Source organism: Vipera berus (genome assembly GCF_964194415.1).
Source record: "Vipera berus genome assembly, chromosome: 2".
Lineage (NCBI taxonomy): Eukaryota > Metazoa > Chordata > Lepidosauria > Squamata > Viperidae > Vipera > Vipera berus.
The window spans coordinates 182,891,207-182,911,773 of record NC_138203.1 but is presented as its reverse complement, the minus strand read 5'-3'; the positions used below and the strand labels follow the sequence as shown (position 1 = coordinate 182,911,773).

At 44.3% G+C, this 20,567-nt stretch overlaps 1 protein-coding gene and 1 long non-coding RNA gene across 2 annotated transcripts; one reads left to right on the top strand and one right to left on the bottom strand.

Moving 5' to 3' along the window:
- The first annotated feature begins 103 nt into the window (after positions 1-103).
- On the top strand, positions 104-10,895 carry PRDX2 (peroxiredoxin 2). The gene is made up of 6 exons (XM_081318595.1): positions 104-287; positions 4,082-4,187; positions 6,708-6,861; positions 7,566-7,688; positions 8,212-8,342; positions 10,589-10,895. Exons 2-6 carry the CDS (start codon positions 4,085-4,087, stop codon positions 10,672-10,674), a joined length of 597 nt encoding a protein of 198 aa, XP_081174721.1. The 5' UTR covers positions 104-287; positions 4,082-4,084; the 3' UTR covers positions 10,675-10,895.
- LOC308662589 lies at positions 8,269-20,259 on the bottom strand. The gene is made up of 3 exons (XR_014025239.1): positions 20,200-20,259; positions 15,577-15,641; positions 8,269-8,382 (listed from the first exon to the last, which is right to left on the bottom strand). It is a non-coding gene; the product is annotated as an uncharacterized lncRNA (long non-coding RNA).
- Between the last annotated feature and the right edge of the window lie 308 nt (positions 20,260-20,567).

The window sequence follows — 20,567 nt, the reverse complement described above, 5'->3', positions numbered from 1 at the left end:
GTTTGAAGACCCCTGTAGTAGAATCACGCGCCGATCACCTTTTGTTTTCGCTCCAAAATCCTCCTTTCGGATGCGATCGAGAGAGGGGACCGCGTGTGCCCAGCCCCCGCGAGAGCCAGGGCTCTTATCGTGCCCCGCCTTTACGCAGCCTGACCCGCCCCCTTTCCGGCTCGTGGAGTATAAAACCCGCGCCGCAATAGCCGCGGTCTCTCTTGCTTGGTGCCACACCTCCTCCCTTGGAAGCGGTGACTTTGTTTTTTCCCCTCGTGCTGTTCGCGAAGGCTGCGGTAGGTTGGAGCAACCGGCTGGTTTAATGCTATATTTTTTTAAAAAAATCCCATTTATAGCCCGCCCTTCTCCGAAGACTCGGGGCGGCTTACAATTTAAAGCACAAATCAATGTGCTTTAGCAATAGCCTTCGTTCTATATGTATATGCCTGCTTATTATTAGGGCTTTCGCCCACCCCCACCCCACCCCCCAAGCGGCATTATTACAAAGTCAGCGTATTGCCCCCAACAATCTGGGTCTGTATTGAGGGTTATGAAAGCCACAGGGGGCGGTTTTGATGCTTCAGCCCGGGACGCTTGGGATCCTTCCGAGGTAGGTAAAACGAGGACCCAGATTGTTGGGGGCAATTAAGCTGACTTTGTAATAATGCCGCTTGGGGTGTGTGTGAAAGCCCTAACAAGCAGGCGTATACATAGAATGAAGGCTACTGCTAAGCTTGTAAGCCGCCCTGAGTCTTCGGAGAAGGGCGGGATATAAATGGAATTAAAAAAAAATCGGCAAGGTTTTTCGGGGCGGGTGGGCCTGAAGCGCTTTGCCCCCCATCTTCAGCCTTGTGGTCCTTTCCAATTATTATTTTTTTAGAGGCGTGATACTGGGAGAAGGTGGGGGGTCGGGGGGGGGGGAACGCTAATGCTGGATTAAGGGCTCTGCGACGCACAATCTCTTCATTCTCCCCAAAGCTGCCAAGGTAGGCGGGCTTTCTTCGAATGAAACTGCAGTCTGCAAGCGAGAAGTAGGGTTCTCTTTGTGTTCGGAGAGAAGATGGAGAAAGGCCTGTCTGCTTCCTTAAAAAAAATCCCTTTACCTTCCCATTGCTGGGGTTCTTCGCCCCAAGCCCCGAAAAAAACGGCGAAGCTTTCTAGGCTGGCTTAATTTTTGAAGCAAGGCAGAACAAGTAACCGTGATACTTAAGACAGGTTTTTTCTAGTAACCTGAAAAAGACAAATGTATAGTTAAAAAGGCGTGGAGCGAATGCTTTTCCCTGTCTTTAGAGTTTGCAATAGTGTATACCCAATTTCTAGAACGCCTAACCATGCTGGCTAGGGATTATAAAAGTTGTATCCCAGTTTCTCTGAAAGGCTGCTTTTTTAAAAAAAAATAGAGGTATGCATATTTTTTTAAAAAAGAGTACAGAATGATATAAGGTATTTTCATATCTCAATTTTCAGTTTCAACCTTTAAATTGATAAACTAAGCTTTTCGGGTTTAAGGAATAGCTTTTAGGTTTAAGGGAGTAGAGAGAACCAAAGGTATAATAATGGCTGTGGGCTGGGATGCTTAATGATTTTGTTCAGAATATCATTTTCTTCTAGGCAGCTGCATGAATAAATGCAAAGGTCATACAATCAGGTGTTTTGCATTATGCCTATTAGTGCATTTTTTCACTTCTTTGAACTACAAGAGTATTGTGCAAAGGCTGAATACTAGTTCTGTAATGCCATAGTCTGGGAATTCTGTTAAGTATTAGAACACTGCCAAAGGGGGGGGAACAGGACATCAAAATTAGAGATATTCAGAGCATTTTCTGTCTGCTACCTACTCATAATCTTCCTAATAAGTAGGACTTTGCTGCTATAATTGTGTGGAAGCTATTGGTTGCTGAAACTATGGGAGGAAGTAAAAAGTATGCAGTAGAAATGGTCAAGGTTGGGCGATACTGCAGTGTATAGATCAGTATTGACTAGGTGCAAACAGTCCCTGGATTGGGGCATAACTGGTCCACACATCCCAAAGCATATTTTTTTAAAAAATGGCAGTTACTTAACCTATTGATCAAACTAAATATCTTAAAATGTTACTTCCCATTTTGAGCCAAGTCAGTTGATTTTGGCCCTTAGCAAGAGTGTGATGGTTGGCAGTGCTAGGACCAGCTACACCCTTACGTTTTCATGAATGATCTGTATCAATCAACTGCACTGTTCCATTAGACCACAGGTCTGCAACCTGCGGCTCCGGAGCGGCATGCGGCTCTTTCAGCCATCTCCTGCGGCTCCTAGTCTTCTGCTATGTGTAGTCCAAAAAAAAAAGTGGGACTAAAAAAGTTCAACCAATCAATTCAGATATTTATAGTTATTTATTTATTTATAGTTACATTTATATACCGCCCTATTCCCTGAGGACTCAGGGCGGTTTACAGGGAATTAAAAATCCACCATACAAAAGTTAAAAAACCAATTAAAAAATATTAAATTACCCTGTATACATTAAAACCCCAATTAAAATTTCTCCTCAGCCTGGGCCTGAGAGCTCAAAGAGCCAGGTCTTCAGGCCCCGGCGGAATGATCGGAGGTCGGGGGCAGTCCTCAGCTCCACCGGCAGCTGGTTCCAGAGGGCAGGGTAGGTGCATATCTCACCTTGGCTCCACTCTTCAGTCAAACCCTGTTCTGTGCATGTGCGCATGTACGTGCATGCGCACCCATTTTTTGCGGCTCCCAGTTTTTGTGAGGGAACCGGTTCCGAGTGGCTCTTTCACTGTTTCAGGTTGCTGACCCCTGCATTAGACCCTTATGGTTGCCACCATTTAGAACTCTGGTGGTTTGAAAAGACACTTGTCAGGTGTCTTTTGAAACAACTGGTGCCAAAAGATGAGATCCAATTGAATCCAGTTTTTTATATGCTTACATCTAATGTAGCCTTGCAAGACTTAAGCTGTAACCTTCAAAGGTGATAGATTCTAGGGTGTGGCTATCCTGAAGCTTTTCGTCCTTCCCACATCCAGTTCAGGACTGCACAACCTCTTAACATGGTTCTCTCTTTGGAATGTGTGCCTCTTTCCAGGGAAGTTGGGTGCTACTGCTGACTTTGTCCCTTCCCTGCCAGTTCAGCTGTACACTCCCTAACAGCAGCCAGTTTGTGAAATGTCACCTGAGGCAGGGGGTTGTCGGTTTATTAACATGTAGGGACAACCATGCCTCAAGCCTAGAATAAAGTGTTCACATTTTTGTTCTGCTAAGAAAATGATGAAACTGTGCTGTGGTTCTTTGATTTGCTACTACAATTTGGGAACTACCTGCCCCAGCCCCTCAAAAGACACAAGAGTTTTAATGCAGAGAAGAACAGGAAAGTTAAATAGTAAAATGAAAATACCAATTACCTTCTTTATAGTACCATACATTTATGATCTATTCTCCTTCCCATGCAACAAATTAGGAGTAGTGAGAAATCTTTGGATCATATTGGACATAATTTGAATTTCATAAATTCTAATTTGAAAATTGGTAAATCGTTTTATTGGAAAGCTTGGGTGGAAACTGGGATTATTTAAATCAGCTACTGTGTAACATTACTGTGTAACAGTAAAAGCATTTTTAGCTTAGACATGTTCTAACAAATATTTAATGAATTGTTTGTTTGCACCATACTTTGCTTTGCACCATACTTTCTATAGTTAGCAAGTTGAAGGAGGCATCTGAGTTAGGAAATGCAACACATTGTTCCTCAAAAGAATAAGAACACCTAATAGCCTCATTTTGCCTGCCTCAGGGTTTGCTGTGGATTTAAAAGTATTATTAATACTATTATATTGAACCAGTTCCTGTGACTAGGGCTTTGAGTAGCATTATAATGGATTGGTAGACTTTGTTCTTTCTCTGAGTTTATAGGCTCTAATTGGGTAGGAACTTTAAAAGTTGTGGTGAGAAAATGGGAAAAGATAGAGGCCAAAATAGCACGGCCTGTTTTTAAATCATCAAAAGGCAATTAGACAATACTTCCTCTGAATCAAACAGTGTCATTCCTAAGAAGTGGCGCACTTGCAAACTTAAGGCATAAATTATTGTTCTGATATTTTAGGAAATGGCCTCTGGTAAAGCATGTATTGGAAAACCAGTTCCAGATTTTCGTGCTACAGCAGTAGTGGATGGCAACATCAAGGATATAAAGTTATCAGACTACAGAGGTAAGGCACTGTTGCTTCTATTAGGTTTTTAATTGTGCAGTGGTGGCGCAGTGGGCTAATGCCTCCTTAAGTAACACCAGCTGCCTGCAATTAGTGCAGGTTCGCATCCCACCAGGCTCAAGGTTGACTCAGCCTTCCATCCTTCCCAGGTAGGTAAAATGAGGACCCAGATTGTTGGGGGCAATAAGCTGACTTTGTAATAATGCCGCTTGGCGGGGCCCAAAAGCCCTAATAAGCAGGCATATACATAGAATGAAGGCTATTGCTAAGCACATTGGTTTGTGCTTAAATTGTAAGCCGCCTTGAGTCTTCGGAGAAGGGCGGGATATAAATGGGATTAAAATAAATAAATAAAATAAATCCATTGGATTACTTAGTATTCTAGCCTGTCTAGACTTTATGGGAAGGCTAATGAAGATACATTCTCCATAGAGAATGTTTTATGAATCCATTTTAGCAATGTTGGCATCTTTAGTAATTATAGAGCAAATGCGTATGCTCTCATATTTTATTTTATTTATTAAATTTGTTTGCCATCCATCTCATTGTGAGGCGACTCTGGATGGCTTACAATATTAAAATAATATATACTCTGTGTCATGTATAATAATATTTTTATACATTTATAAATACATAAAAATCACATTAAAATTGCAATAAAATACAAGTTATTACTAAAGATGGGGAGGAAGGGAACAGAATATACAGCGAGGGGGAGGGGAAGTGGGAACTGCTATTAGCCGATCAACCACCTCCAGTGTGGCATTCCCCCATCGGGGCCCCAAGCCAACTGACGGAGCCAGGTCTTAAGATTTTTGTGGAAAGTCAGGAGGACAGGAGCCAATATCACCTCAGGGAGTAAGATGTTCCAAAGGGCAAGAGCCACGGCAGAGAAGATTCTTCTCCTGGACCCCATCAACTGGAATTCCTTGACTGATGGGATCTGCATCATACCTCCCCTACTGGCACGGGTGGGGTTGGTCTGTCCTATAGAAGTGACATGCTTCCTCAAGTAATCTGGACTCATACCATGCAGGACTTTATAGATAATAACTAATATCTTGAATTACACCCAGAAATAAACGGGCAGCCAGTGCATCCCTCGGAAAGGTGGTGTATCATGGGTCATTCTTCTAGGGGCCCCAAAGACTGCCCATACCACCGCACTCCAGTTAAAGCAGACATGTCAGACACAAGGCCTGGGGGCCAGATCCGGCCCGCGAAGCCATCCTGGAAACAGTGAGGGAACGGCCCCCACTGCCTTGGCCCTGGCCCAGAGACCCTCCTCCTGCCAGAGACCCTCAGATCTGTCCCACTCCTGCCCGGGCCCCCATAGGCACCCTTGATGCGAACGATGTAGAGCTGGCCATACCCACCCAGTAGGCCATACACACTCTAGCCACGCCCACCCAGTAGGCCACGCCCACCTAGGCCATGCCCACCAGGCCCCCTGAGGGCAACCGCAATGCTGATGTGGCCCTCAATGAAATTGAGTTTGACACCCCTGAGTTAAAGCTTCCAAATGCTCTTCAAGAGTAGCCTCATATAAGAAAACTCTCCAGGATACATTTGTAGTTTTAATTTTAATTTTTAATTTTAATTCCATTTATATCCCGCCCTTCTCCGAAGACTCAGGGCGGCTTACAAGCTTAGCAGTAGCCTTCATTCTATGTATATGCCTGCTTATTAGGGCTTTCACACACCCCCAAGCGGCATTATTACAAAGTCAGCTTAATTGCCCCCAACAATCTGGGTCCTCATTTTACCTACCTCGGAAGGATGGAAGGCTGAGTCAACCTTGAGCCTGTTGAATGAAGTTGAAGATATATATCATACTTAGTTCGATATGTAATATATTATCAGTGTACCTAATGACCAGCCAGTTTGGTGTAGTGGTTAAACTTCAGGCTATAAACTAGGGAACTGTGGGTTCCAGTCTTGCCTTAGGCCCAAAGCCAGCAGGGTAACCTTGTGCCTGCCACTGAGCCATAGGAAGGAGGCACTGGCAAAGCCCTTCTGAAAAACCTTGCCAGGAAAACTGCAGGGAGTTGAAAACTGACTTGAAGGCAAACCCCCCCCCCCAAAGGCCAAAGAAGAGGTAGCTGACAGTTCATAGTTCTGTATTCGAATTAATGGTGCTACGACTATGAATGAAGTACAGGAACATATTCAGTCTACATGGCCATTGCATTAATAAAAGCTGGTTGGGTGACTTTGGGCCAGTCACTCTCAGTCCAGATCACAGGAAAAAATTGCGTGTGTTCACTGCCTTGAGTTATTTATAAAAATAATGGTAGGATATAAATAAAAATAAATGCATAGATAAGTGACGCGTTTGTTTTGTAAAAGTCCTGATTTGACCGGAGTAAGATGCAATCGCCTTATAGGTGTTCTAGTGACTCCAAGTCTTGCTCCATTTATAAACTTGAATAGGGATACTGTTCAAAAGACTATGGGAGTGCAAATATTTTGGGTCTCTTGATCGCGATTGTTTTACTGATGTCCATTTCTTCCATATAGGCAAATATGTGGTTCTGTTCTTCTACCCACTGGATTTTACTTTTGTCTGTCCCACTGAGATCATAGCTTTCAGCGATCGAGTTGAGGAGTTTCGCAAGATTAACTGTGAGGTTATTGCTGCTTCTGTCGACTCTCAGTTTACTCATTTGGCTTGGTGAGACTCCTAGTATATAATTATTCATAAAAGTTGTTGTGCTGGAAAACTAGTTCCAGAGGTGCATATTAAAAGCTGGCTAATAATAGGACACTGACAGACAGGAATAATTGTGCTTTCTAAGAAGTGTACTCTGGCCTGGATCTTGCTGATATATGGATTTATTTTTTTGGGTCAAGCTTCATTGCCCTAGGAACTGGAAATATTCCAGTCATAGACAGAAGGTACAACTGATACGCCTGTCACAAGAACTGCTTGTAGTTATAGTGCTGAGAAGCATTTAGGCAGATGTTAACTGACAGATGGGTGTGGAGGTCTCCACCAATTTTATCTAGCAAAACTTGGCTGTTTGTTGGGGTTTATCAGTTGGCTCACTAGCTGACATTAGCCGGTTGTGCAATTAATGCTGGACACCTGAAATGGGTGCAGAGAACTGTATGCACTTCTTTCGGCCTGCATAGTGAACTATAAATGAAATATTTCCGGAAAATCTAATTTTTTTAGTGAGGAGAAAAATGGTCTACCCGTTTTTCAGACATAGTTGCTTTCCCATAGTTTTGTCTTTAGGACGAAAAAGGGAAATATTTTCTATGTTTAAAGTTGCTGGTTAATTCAATAATTTCTAAAATATAGATGGTTTCAATGTAATGAGTGTCAGGTCATTAAAACAGTAGTATTGTGGATATTATTTTTTTTTCCTGTAGGACAAATACAGGAAGAAAAGATGGTGGCTTGGGTTCGACAAATATCCCCCTTGTGGCAGACATCAACCACAACATTTCTAAGGACTATGGTGTGCTCAAGGAAGAGGATGGCATTGCATACAGGTATGGAAAGTTAGTTCTGCATGAGTTTGGAAAAACCTGTGGTGTAGGTGATGAACATCTTGGTAACTTAGTTGATATAGACCCAGTTAGCATATGTCCCTAGTGATGTAAGTAGAGTGACCGGCCCTACTGTCATAGGACTAATATATACTCTGTTTATTAGCTATGTCTTAACTAATCCATATTCCTCGAACAACTATGTTAGTCAAGTAAATATAGGAAACCTATAGTAATCCAGTTCTTACAGCAAACGCAAACCTACAAGATAAATGAATGCCTGGGTTCAGAGTTTACTGGATCTCTCTCACCTTGCCCCAACTTTTCTATCTAGCTTAACTGTTTAGATTGAGAAGGCTGCATATGCAAAAATTCAAAATACCACAGTTCATGTTTGATCCTGGCCCTGTGTTTTATTGATAAAGGTAACCAAAGATAAGTATAAGGTTCTAATAGGTCCTAATGGCCTGTAGCTTTTAAAAACACGATAGTGCTTGTAATTAATATTGTACCTTTTCTCCCTCAGAGGTCTGTTCATAATAGATGATAAAGGCATCCTGCGACAGATCACAGTGAATGACCTACCAGTGGGACGTTCTGTGGATGAGACATTGCGTCTGGTTCAAGCCTTCCAATTCACAGATGAGCATGGTGAAGGTGAGTGATGAAATGGACACAGAAAAATAAAGCAGTAGTGCTGTGGAAAAGATGATCAATTTAAGATTGGTTCATTGTGCCTACTTTCTCTTTAGGGTGCAATGATAGGTCTGAGTGAGTCAGTGAGGATTGCGTAGTAGTTTTCAAACAATTTAGCAGAAAGATAAATTTGGCTTTATCTTAAATATAGCTTTCTTCCCCAGTCTAAACTCCTGCTGGTGAATTAGTCTTCAGTTTTTATCATCTCTTAGTCAGCATGGTCAACAGCCATGTTATGGGAAAGCTACAATGAGAAGTTGTCTTTTAGTAATGCAGAGATCAGGAGTCTTCCCAGCTGCTGCATACATTTTGCAAAATTACCAAATTTCAGTGTTCTCCCATAAATTTTGCTGAAGACTTTATATATATATATATTTGTCGATGGGTGGAATGATTTTATTTATTAGATTTATGTAGCATCCACCTCACGTAGGCGACTCTAGATGGCTGAAAATAAATTAAGTAAAATACATAGTGCAAAAAATCAAAGACATAGCATCCAAGTATCATAAAAAAATCACTAATGTAGCAAGGAGACGAGCTTTGTCACATACCCAGGACACCAGACTCAGGCATTAAATCAAGTTTTTAAGGCTTTGTGGAAGGTCAGCAAGGATAGAGTTAATCTAATCTCAGAGGGAACAGTGTTCCAAAGAGTAAGGCAACACTGCAGAAATGACTCTCTCTGAGTCTCAACAGCTGACACTCCTTAGTTGATAATACCAAGAACGTGCCTCTTCCACTGAATCAGGGAGAGACGGTCCTTTAAGTAACCAGGTAGACCAGGGGTGTGAAACTGCCAGCCCACGGGCCAGACACATCAAGACGAAACTGCGCCCACCCCATTGCCGGCAATGGGGAAAAAGTTCCAATAAGTCAGAAGTTTGACGTGTCTGAGGTAGATAGTTGCTGACACTGTTTCAGAAAGTAATTAATGTTTTATACCCATGCCAAATAGTGAACCTCTTCAGTAGAGTTTTTTAATATATGTAGAATTTCTGAGATAGTTAGCAATACTCTTAATAATTTTTGCCTAGAGCAAACTGGAACATAGCTTGGTATCTTTCCATTTCTCATGCCTTGTCTTGGAGACAGTTTCAAGAATGAACATGAAATTACTTTGATCTGATGTAACAATCTTAACTTGCAGAACCAGCTTGTGTGTAGAGAAATAGCTAGTTGCCCTGTTGTGTCCTGTAATTTAGATCATACATCTAGAGTGTAGATCGGACATGTAAAACTTGTGATGTCGTCAGACATATTGGGACTGTTTTGCCATTGCCGGCAATGGAGTGGGCGCAGCTTCCAGATGACGCGTCCAGCCCATGGGCCAGCAGTTTGACACCCCTGGTGTAGATCATTATCCAAAACATTTCATAAAAGGAACATTTTCTAGTCAAATAACTATTGGTAATTAAGCCAGTAAAGAAGCATAAGGCATTTGCTTTCCCAGGCAGACATGCATATTCTGAAGCCAGAATAGGAACTGCGAGATCCAAACGAAGTGGACTGCACGGAGTAACAGTGTACATATACAAACAGCTTAACTAAATTGCCTTAACTAACTACATTAAATATCAGAGTTAGAATATTTTGGTAGGCTAGAATGTTATGGTGTTTGGATATCCTGGCAATCCTGCTTCCTCCACGGCTTGCTTAATAGTGTATGGATCAGGAATACAGGTTGATTTTTTTGTTTGCCCAAAGTGCAAACAATTCCCAGATAGCATGAGGTCATCATCCTTGTTTATTTAGCCATTTCTGCCATTGCAAATTGCTAATTTCCAAAATCTTTTATGATCCTTGCTGATTATGCATTCTAGTGTACATTATACCTATCTTAAACCATCTTCCCCAAAAGGGTGACAAAAAGCCCCAGAAGTAACCATTTTTACTTTTTTGGATGGATGAGAGATAAAATAACGCTCAATATCATTTTTTTCGGGCAAATGTATTCCAGCAGAAAATACTGAGTTATGGGGAATATTGTCTTTTGTAGAAATTCTAAATAGTCTGCATGCACATATGCACCCATGTTATGAACTAGCTTGGGTGCCTTTCAGTTGTTAATTCAACTAACTGGATTTATCTCTCGCTAACAGAAATAAAGAGGTAGCCTTGCTTAGATTTGATCCCTTTGTTGTCTTGAAAAATCTTTATTCTAATATATATGTCTGCTCTAACACTTACTTCTGTTCTTGCTGCAGTGTGCCCAGCTGGCTGGCAACCTGGCGGTGACACCATCAAGCCCACTGTAAAAGACAGCAAGCTTTTCTTTGCCAAGCAACAGTAGATGTCTCCTTTTGTATGCTCTATTACTGAAGTAATCTGGTTTAATGTAAAGGGATTCCCAGTAAATGCTCCACAAGAAAGATTTGGGAGATAGCTTGTCTATAAAGGTTTGCTGCTATGTAAGTATTTGCCCATAGAACTAGATTAAATGCAAATGTCAGTTGGGCATCTTCATTCCTCAGTAAAATGATCATTAAAGGAAGACTGATGGGTACCTTCTAATGTCTGTATTGCTGAACTTATTTTAAAATAAGAAAACAGTTCCAAGATTATAATGCTGAATTAGCATTTCATGTTATGTGAGAGGTCGGGTTGTATGTAAAAAGTGAAAATTCCGCAATAGCTCTGTGGAATTCCCTGAAGCAGAACCAGACAAATATGTCTGATTTGGAAACGAACAGCATGCACTCTCGTCTGTCTTTGCTATCGTGCCGTTTGATAAACTCTCATTGTAACAGGCACTGGATTTTTAAAGTGCTAAAATCAAGGGAAGACATAGCTATTAGCTGACAAGCCACAAATCAGTCCATCTATCGCAGACATGTCAAACACAAGGCCCGGGGGCCGGATCCGGCCCACAAAGTGGTTTCATGTGGCCCACGAAGCCATCCTCGAAACAGTGAGGGAACGGCCCCCACTGCCTTGGCCCTGGCTCAGAGACCCTCCTTCCGCCAGAGACCCTCAGATCTGTCCCACTCCTGCCCGGGCCCTCATAGACACTCTTGATGCGAATGAGGTAGAGCTGGCCACGCCCACCCAGTAGGCTGTACGTACTCTAGCCATGCCCACCCAGTAGGCCACACCCACCCTGGCCACGCCCACCCGGCCCCCTGAGGGCAACCACAATGCTGATGTGGCCCTCAGTGAAATTGAGTTTGACACCCCTGATCTATTGGATAAGAAAGTAGATCGAAATCTGTTGAGATGGAAATCTTGTTTATTCCATTGTCATTCAGTTCTAGAAAATACACATATTCCCAGCACCTGCTATCCTGGAACATTTTATTTATATAAAATAGGATAATGACTTCTCCACTAGAAAATCCATTCCTGTGGACTTAAGGAACTTTGAAGACCATGAGGTAATGAATTTGAGTGGGGAGAGTAGGGGAAAAAATCAGCCCCCTTCTGCGAATAGGGAAGGACTTAAAAGAACTGCAAACAATTGTAAATTAAATAGGTTCGAGTTGATTACTGGTGACTATAAGGCATCTACCTTCTGCAGTCCTCTATTTAACATACTGTGTAGTTTTAAAGCTTGCTGGACTGCTACCTAGAAGTATATAATATTGACAACTTTGCTTAGTAAATTATTTAGGACTTAATATTTTTTTATTCTTACTCTTAGTATTCTTTGTGTTCAATTGCTTAATTTCACCATTCCTAGCTATAATGATTTAAATTCTTTTCATAAATGTCACATTCATCTTCCTACGAAAAATGTGTAACGAAAGAAAAATAGGACTAGGTAGATCCCTTAATTCTGCAAAGATGCCCTGATTCAGGATATACAGCCCTAGATGTATAACCACAACTGGGACTGGAACCCCTTCTTCTAAGCAGGGCAGTTGTTGAATGAGCCATGACTGATTTCTGGCCCTCTTTTGCCATGGTGGTTAAGTAAATCTGGCTTCCCCCCCCCATCGTCTTTTCGTTTGTGGGAAGCCACCTGGGAAGCTAGTAAATGGAGACTGTGTGACCCTAGGATGCTGCAACGTCCACCAAGCACCCCAAATTTTTTATGATGTGACTATGGGGACTGGCCATACATCACTTTTTTTTCAGCTCTGTGGTAACTTCCAAGTGGTGATTAAACAAATGGTTATGGGTCGAGGACCCTCTGTGGAAAATTTGCTGCAGACTAGGAGTTTGGTTAAATTGCCAATTGTTATGAAAGCTTAGAGCAGGGGTGTCAAACTGCTGGCCCGCAGGCCAGATGCATCATGCAGAAGCAGCGCTGACCTCATTGCCAGCAATGGCAAAACGTCCCGATAAGTTGCGCAACATCACGTGACGTCACGAGTTTGACATGTCTGGCTTAGAGGAAAAAGGATAGACAGTACATACCCCATCAGCCCTTTTGTGGTGACCCCCAAAGCGGCCTTCCCCCTAGTTCATACAGTCAAACCTGGGGAGGGGGTGGAGTAGGTTTTTGTTTCCTAAGAAAAGGGCTGCAAAGGGAGTGATTTTGTGCGTCACAAAAATTGCCAGTTAACCAAATTTTGGAGCCAGCTCCTCCTTTGATATAGTCCCATGGCCTTTAGAAGCTAGAAAAATCTTCTAGACCAGACATGTCAAACACAAGGCCCGGGGGCCAGATCCGGCCCGTGGTTTCATGTGGCCTGCGAAGCCATCCTGGAAACAGTGAGGGAACGGCCCCCACTGCCTTGGCCCTGGCCCAGAGACCCTCCTCCTGCCAGAGACCCTCAGATCTGTCCCACTCCTGCCCAGGCCCCCATAGGCATCCTTGATGCGAACGACGTAGAGCTGGCCATGCCCACCCAGTAGGCCATATGCACTTTAGCCACGCCCACCCAGGCCACACCCACCCGGCCCCCTGAGGGCAACCGCAATGCTGATGCGGCCCTCAATGAAATTGAGTTTGACACCCCTGTTCTAGACTCAATCTCTGAGTACATAAGCATGTCCTTCCTTAGTTTAAGGAGGAGGACCACCTCCCACGCTTCCTTAAGTTCGCTTAAGCCCAGTTTTCCCCCTCCCTCTGTCTAGATAGAATGTAAGCAGCATAACTGGTTTTGGCTATGGTTATAGTTTGTTAATTTCTGCTTTACTTAATCTTGGTATTTTAGGAGGGAAAAACATCACAAATGGGACTACTCAACATGTTACATTATAAATAGCCACTCGGCTCAATGTGGCATACCTACTTGCATAAACTTTACATGTCATAACTAACCAAATACACCCTTCTGATGGGTGAGACTACAACTACATTGGCTACTCTGGCCAGGTCTGGAAATGCAGTCATAATGCTCTGTGTTCAACAGAACTAAACTTTCCATATTCTTTCAAAATAAATTACTGAAATTCAACCATCATGTAATAGTTATTTAATATTACTGAGGTACTGACTTTGTATGAGCAATATGAGATGCTGCCTTTTTAATATTATTCCAATTAAAACCTCGACATTATCATGAGTAGATTTAAGAAGCATTTTATAAATAATATGTTGCTTCTAGCTTAATAACGTCATCATTTCATTAATAATTTTGTTGGCAACAAAGCCTAAGTGACTTCTCGTTGCTGCCTTTTTTGGTTTTGGTTTTTAAACTTTCCAATCTTGTCTACAGTCCTGGTACTCCCTGAAAGTTTTCCAGCCAACTACAGTACCAACTAGACTTGACTATCATTTTTCTGGATAGCCAAGAATTGTATTTAGACTTCAAAGGGAAAACTTTTCCTCCTGTCCATGTTATGCCACTAGAGGACGCTGTTGCTTCACAGAATGAGTTTCTTATTTGTTTTTTCCAAAACAAAAAGCAATGAATTAAGTAAAGCTTTCCAATTTTTGATTGGGGCGCACAAACTTGAAACAGTGAATGCAGATAATATGTGACAAAGTAGGAGACAGAATATGCTTTGTTAATACCTAGAGCACTATTGGACTGTAACAGCCGGTATTTCTTTAGGAGGACAAGGCTTTTTTGGTGCAAGGGATTCCGTATAATTTACCTGGTTTTCTTTAGAACTGAGAAAAGCTTCTGGAAATCCTGTATACTGCTTCTGGTTTTGAGCAAGAAAGGTCTTTTCCCTCCATCTATTGCTTGAATTGGAACTTACAGACAGTACTATTGACTTTTTTCCCCACTGAGCATCATTGCAGCTGTTTTACTCTTGGAGGCTGGAAAGTGTTTGATTATTCTTTCCTGGTTACTCATGAGTTTCAAGTTGATTTTTCCTCTTTAATCAAAATGACTATAAGACACACATAGAAATGTTCTATAGCAGAGTTGGGAGCTATGTTGGGAGAGCAACATAATAAAGACATAGTGTTTATTATGTTGGTTTCCCAAGTCTGCTTTAATTCAGTCAGCAGAGAACCATCTAAAACAGAACCGGGTGTAAAACTGCTGCTTTCCATCCTATTAGATCATCGTGCCTTTTTCTCTGTGTGTATTCAAATATATGCAGAGAAAGAGTTAACTTACAGTGTCTTATTGTGAACAGTTTGGAAAAGTTTTTCTAACCAACAAATCCTGTCTCATGTATGCCAACTCAGTTTAGTTTACCCACTGTCAAAAACAATGAGAACAAGGGAAAGGTGATGCTTTTTAAAATTCTTTGATGTCTATGACTGCAGATAGTCCTCATTTGGTGACTTGCTTCATTTAGTGACACTTCACAGTTATGACCTTGATTAAAAAGAGACTTTGCAACCACTCCTTGCATTTACAACCTTCACAGGTGTGTAAAACAAAGGAAAGCCGAAGTAAGTCAAACCGAGCAACACTGACTTAATGACCAAATTGCAGGTCCCAATTGTCACTAAACAAGAACTACCTATATGGGCAAATCTCCAGTCTTTGAGCCAGAAGGCTCCCCTAATCTTATTAGATGAGAAAATGCCTAACTTGACTGCTGGCATATCCCACCCTACCCGACCCCTAAACAAAATAGAAACCATTCCTCACACATTCACTTACTTTAAAAAGGTAACTTAGGTGTTGTGTATTTACTAATTGTTATTACATTAAGTTAAACAGAAGTTACAGAGCTGAGGTAAAACCGCGGCAGCTTTTGACAGCTGTCAAAAGCTGCCGGGCGAAACCGCGCAAGCGCCAACCATTGACAGCTCAACACGCGCTACAGATGACAGCTCCGAGCTGTCAAAACCAAACGAACCCGATTGGCGGCGACCACGGCGCGGGAGCAGACTCACCCCGGATTGGTCGATCCGCCGGCAGCTGTCAGTATAAATAGATGTCATGTTCCCTTGTTCTTTGCCTGGTTCAGAATAAAAGGTTAAACTGTTAACTAGCTGTCTCGCCTGCTTCTTAGTCAAAGCACTGGCGACGAGGATGGGATGCTGCTTGCTTAGCTGAAGTCACTACCTAAGGGGAGAAGAGATTTTTTCCCTTAGCTGAGCTGGTCACTTGCTGAAGTCACTGGAAGTCAAACTTCCATTCAACGCAAGCAGCGGCACCTCAATTACAGACAGCATGACGAACCACGGCCACATTCGAGAATTCGATACCCGCCACCCAGAAGGCTGGGAATCGCATCTGGGCCAGGTAGAAGGGTACCTGGTAGTTAAGAAGATCACAGATGACCGGGCCAAGGCGGCCGCCCTCCTCTGGCTCAGCGGCCCTGCTGTTTATGATGCCGCTGTGGGGATCTTCACCCCGGAGCCGGTCGCCACCATCTCCTATGCAGACCTCACTGAGGGGCTGAGTAAATACTTCATGCCCCTCAAGTCAGAACTCTACTGGAGACTGAACTTCGCTCGGAAACTCCAGCTTCCTGACGAGCCAGCAAATGACTTCATAACCAGGGTCAGGCATGCCGCACGTCGGTGCCGGTTCCCGGATTTGGAAGACCGAATCCGGGACCAGATTGTCATAGGGCTCAAGGACGAACGGCTGAGGAAGAAGCTGATCGCCAAGCCTGAAATGACAATGACCGATGTGGCTAGAGAAGTCATCGCATACGAAGACTGCCACGGAGACGACCGACGGGTACCGGACAGCGGACCACGGGGGTCCGTGCACCAGGAAGACGGCAGGTTCAGCGGTTCTGAGGACGACGACGGCCCCACAGATATAGACGCGGTGCAACGGCGGTTCGAGAAACTGAGGATGCAACGCAACTACAAGGGGGGCCCTGCCAACAATCAGAGGGGGGCCAACTTCCCGACTAACAGGGCGAAGTGTGCCAGCTGCGGGGGAAGCCACCCTAGGGCAACGTGCCGGTTCCGCAGTGCCAAATGCCACGGGTGCGGGAAGACAGGCCACCTCAAAGCAGTGTGCCGCAGCCGGAGCCGGGAAAACCTGCACGACCTGGAGGTGACAGCCGAAGGTATGGCCCCATATACACTCAGAGCTAGGCACAGCCCCAGAACCCCAGTGTCCAATGTAAGGGGGAGGGCGGAGAAACATACAGTCCACAGCATTCTTAAGCCCAAAATCAAGGTGGACGTACGGATTCAGGGAATTCCCTGTGAGATGGAGGTGGACTCTGGGTCCTCCGTCTCACTAATTTCATGGCAAACGTACAGGGACATTTGTAACCGAAGTAGGAAAGGGCCCGCCCTTAGACCCACCAAACTCCGCCTAGCCGACTTCCAGAAAACGCCCATTAAACTCCGGGGAAAAGCTTCCGTCCCCGTAGAGTTCAAAAAATTTAAAGGATCCCTTCCTATTTTGGTGACCCAAGAAAACAGAATAAGCCTGCTAGGATTAGACTGGTTCGAGGCACTAGGAATAGCGTTGACAGGTGTCAACGCCATTCAGCTGTCAAAATTGGAATCCGTCTGCCGACAATTCGCGGACGTTTTTGACAGCTCACTAGGGAAATACACGGGACCGCCCGTATCACTTAAACTGAACCCAAATGTGGTGCCTGTCAGAATCAAGGCCAGAAGGGTTCCCTTCGCCTTGAGGGAAAAAATAGAAGCGGAGCTTGACAGATTAACAAACTTAGGGGTCCTCGAACCGGTAGAAGGGGCCGAGTGGGAGACTCCCATAGTGACCCCAGTTAAACCAAACGGCCAAATTAGATTATGTGCCGATTATAAAGCGACCCTCAACCTCGCTTTAAACGCACATGCCTACCCGGTCCCGGCTGTCAAAGACATCCTCGCGGCCATTAAGTCAGGCGCCATATTTGCCAAGTTAGACTTGGCGCAGGCGTATTTACAGTTGCCTGTCACCCCTGACACCGCTTTGGCTCAAACAATAGTCACCCACAAGGGAGCATTCAAAATTAACCGCCTTCAATTTGGCATCTCTGCAGCCCCGGGAATCTTCCAGGAAATCATGGAGAAAACACTGAAGGGAATTCCCGGGGTCTGCCCATATTTTGACGACGTCCTAATTGCAGGGGAATCAGAAAATGACCTGGCTGGCAAACTAACCAAGGTACTCCTAAGGTTCAGGAAGGCCGGTCTCAAATTAAAAAGAGACAAATGCTCCATCGGGGTGCCCTCAACAGAGTTCTTAGGGTTTAAAATAGACGCTAAAGGAATTCACCCCACGGACACAAAAATTAAAGCTATCAAAGCAGCACCGACCCCCAAAAACAAACAAGAACTTCAGGCTTTCTTAGGGTTAGTCAACTTTTACCACACCTTCCTACCGCATAAAGCCTCCATTGCAGAACCCTTACATAGATTAGTAGACAAGGGCAAACCCTGGACGTGGACCCCTGAGCATGATAAAAGTTTTAACCTCCTAAAAAACTTACTCTCCAGCAACGCAACGATAGCCCTGTTTAACGATCAGCTGCCCGTATGTCTCGCCTGCGATGCCTCCCCGTACGGCATCGGAGCGGTCCTAAGCCATTTAACTAAAGAAGGAATACAGACCCCTGTAGCGTTCTATTCGAGAACGCTGTCAAAACCTGAGCGGAATTACGCTCAAATCGATAAAGAGGCTCTAGCTATAGTAGCCAGCGTAAAAAAATTTCATGATTACCTGTATGGCCGACCATTTACTATTTATACTGATCATAAGCCCCTGTTAGGACTCTTTACAGTAAACAGGCTAACACCACAAATATTGTCTCCCCGCATCCTAAGATGGTCTACATTTCTATCAGCCTATTCATACAAACTAGAATACAGACCAGGGAAAACCATGGGCCATGCAGACGGCCTGAGCAGACTGCCGCAACCAATTGTGGACCCAGACCCAGCACCAGCTGGAAGAATACTGGCTATCTCAGAGCTGCCAGAATGCCCCTTATCTGTCAAAGATATCTCCGCAGCTACCACGGCAGACAAAATCCTAGGCAGAGTCCTAGGCTATGTCACAACGGGCTGGCAATATTCACCCCGGGAACCACAATTCCAACCTTACTTCTTAAAACAAAAAGAATTATCCACCCATCAGGGATGTCTCTTATGGGGCAGCAGAGTAATCATCCCTGACAAACACAGACTTAAAGTACTAGAGAGCCTCCACGAAGGGCACCCGGGCACCGTCAAAATGAAGGCTCTGGCCAGGAGCTATGTTTGGTGGCCGGGTATAGACAAACACATTGAGGCACACGTAGCTGGCTGCTATTCCTGCCAGCTAGTTAGAGCAGCCCAGCCACAGGCGTCCATACATAGATGGGAAACGACAAAGTCACCTTGGTCTCGCATTCATATAGATTATGCAGGTCCGTTCCAGGGACAATCATTCCTAATTGTCGTAGACAGCTTTTCAAAATGGCTAGAAGTGGCGCCAGTAGCCAATACAACTTCCTCGGCCACTATACAAGTTTTAAGGGGATTATTCGCCACACATGGCCTCCCTGATGTTATAGTTTCCGATAACGGGCCCCAATTTACCTCCTACGAATTCCAGAGTTTCACAACGGCGAACTCTATTAGGCACACCACCTCGGCTCCCTTTCACCCATCGTCGAACGGCTTGGCAGAGGTGATGGTAAAATCAACCAAGGAGGCACTACGCAAGATCATCTCCGGCAACTGGCACCAAAGACTGGCACAATTTCTTCTCTCCCAACACACCACGCCTTGCACAACTACCGGAAAGTCCCCAGCAGAGCTTCGCTGGGGCAAAAGATTGACCACCAGACTGGACCGTCTCCACCCAGACAGATCCCCTCCAGACCCAGAACTGCCCCTCCATCATAGAACTCTCAACACTGGGCAAGCTGTCTGGGCTAGAAACTATGGGGGAGGGAACAAATGGACACAAGGGGTGGTCATCGAACAAACAGGCCCCTTGTCATACATCATTGACATTGGACAAAATATACATATCCGCAGACACATAGACCAATTACGCCAACGCAGTCCTCAAAATATAGGGGGAAGGGGTGACGACGAAATACCAACAGAAGCACCGGCGCAAAGACTGGCACGACAAGACTCCCCTGATCGGAACATACCATTTCAACACCCCACTCCAATCAACGCAGATCCAGCAGAGCCAAACCCCCCACCCCCGGAGCCAACCCAAGAAGCGCCAAGAGAACCAGAACATACTACCGAGGCTACCCCCCGGCGCTCCGAGAGATTAAGGAAACCTCCCACATACCTGAAAGACTATGAATGGGGAAAACCAAAAAAGAAACAGTTGGGGTAAAATCAACTCAATCAGAGGGAGGGGGAAGGGGTGTTGTGTATTTACTAATTGTTATTACATTAAGTTAAACAGAAGTTACAGAGCTGAGGTAAAACCGCGGCAGCTTTTGACAGCTGTCAAAAGCTGCCGGGCGAAACCGCGCAAGCGCCAACCATTGACAGCTCAACACGCGCTACAGATGACAGCTCCGAGCTGTCAAAACCAAACGAACCCGATTGGCGGCGACCACGGCGCGGGAGCAGACTCACCCCGGATTGGTCGATCCGCCGGCAGCTGTCAGTATAAATAGATGTCATGTTCCCTTGTTCTTTGCCTGGTTCAGAATAAAAGGTTAAACTGTTAACTAGCTGTCTCGCCTGCTTCTTAGTCAAAGCATTAGGTGAGTCGGGTGGTATAAAAATGTGATGAAGAATTGGGACTTGAGTTTCTGTCACTAAATGGTGCATCACATGATCGCATTGCTTAGTGACAGCAATCTTGTAATCCCGGTTGCTTTTGTAAGCCGAGGATCATAGGGTTGTTAAGTGAGAAGAGGCGGGTGCCTTAGGAAGCAGCCTGGCAGATGTCACAGTTAGGTACACTGGTCCACAGGGACAGGGGTACCATGGCTGGGTGA

Bases quoted from the DNA above. Each gene is read 5' to 3' on its own strand.
- PRDX2 (XM_081318595.1), top strand. From the start codon at position 4,085: ATGGCCTCTGGTAAAGCATGTATTGGAAAACCAGTTCCAGATTTTCGT. The intron at 7,689-8,211 runs GTATGGAAAGTT...TTTCTCCCTCAG, and splicing joins GAGGATGGCATTGCATACAG to AGGTCTGTTCATAATAGATG. The intron at 8,343-10,588 runs GTGAGTGATGAA...TTCTTGCTGCAG, and splicing joins CACAGATGAGCATGGTGAAG to TGTGCCCAGCTGGCTGGCAA.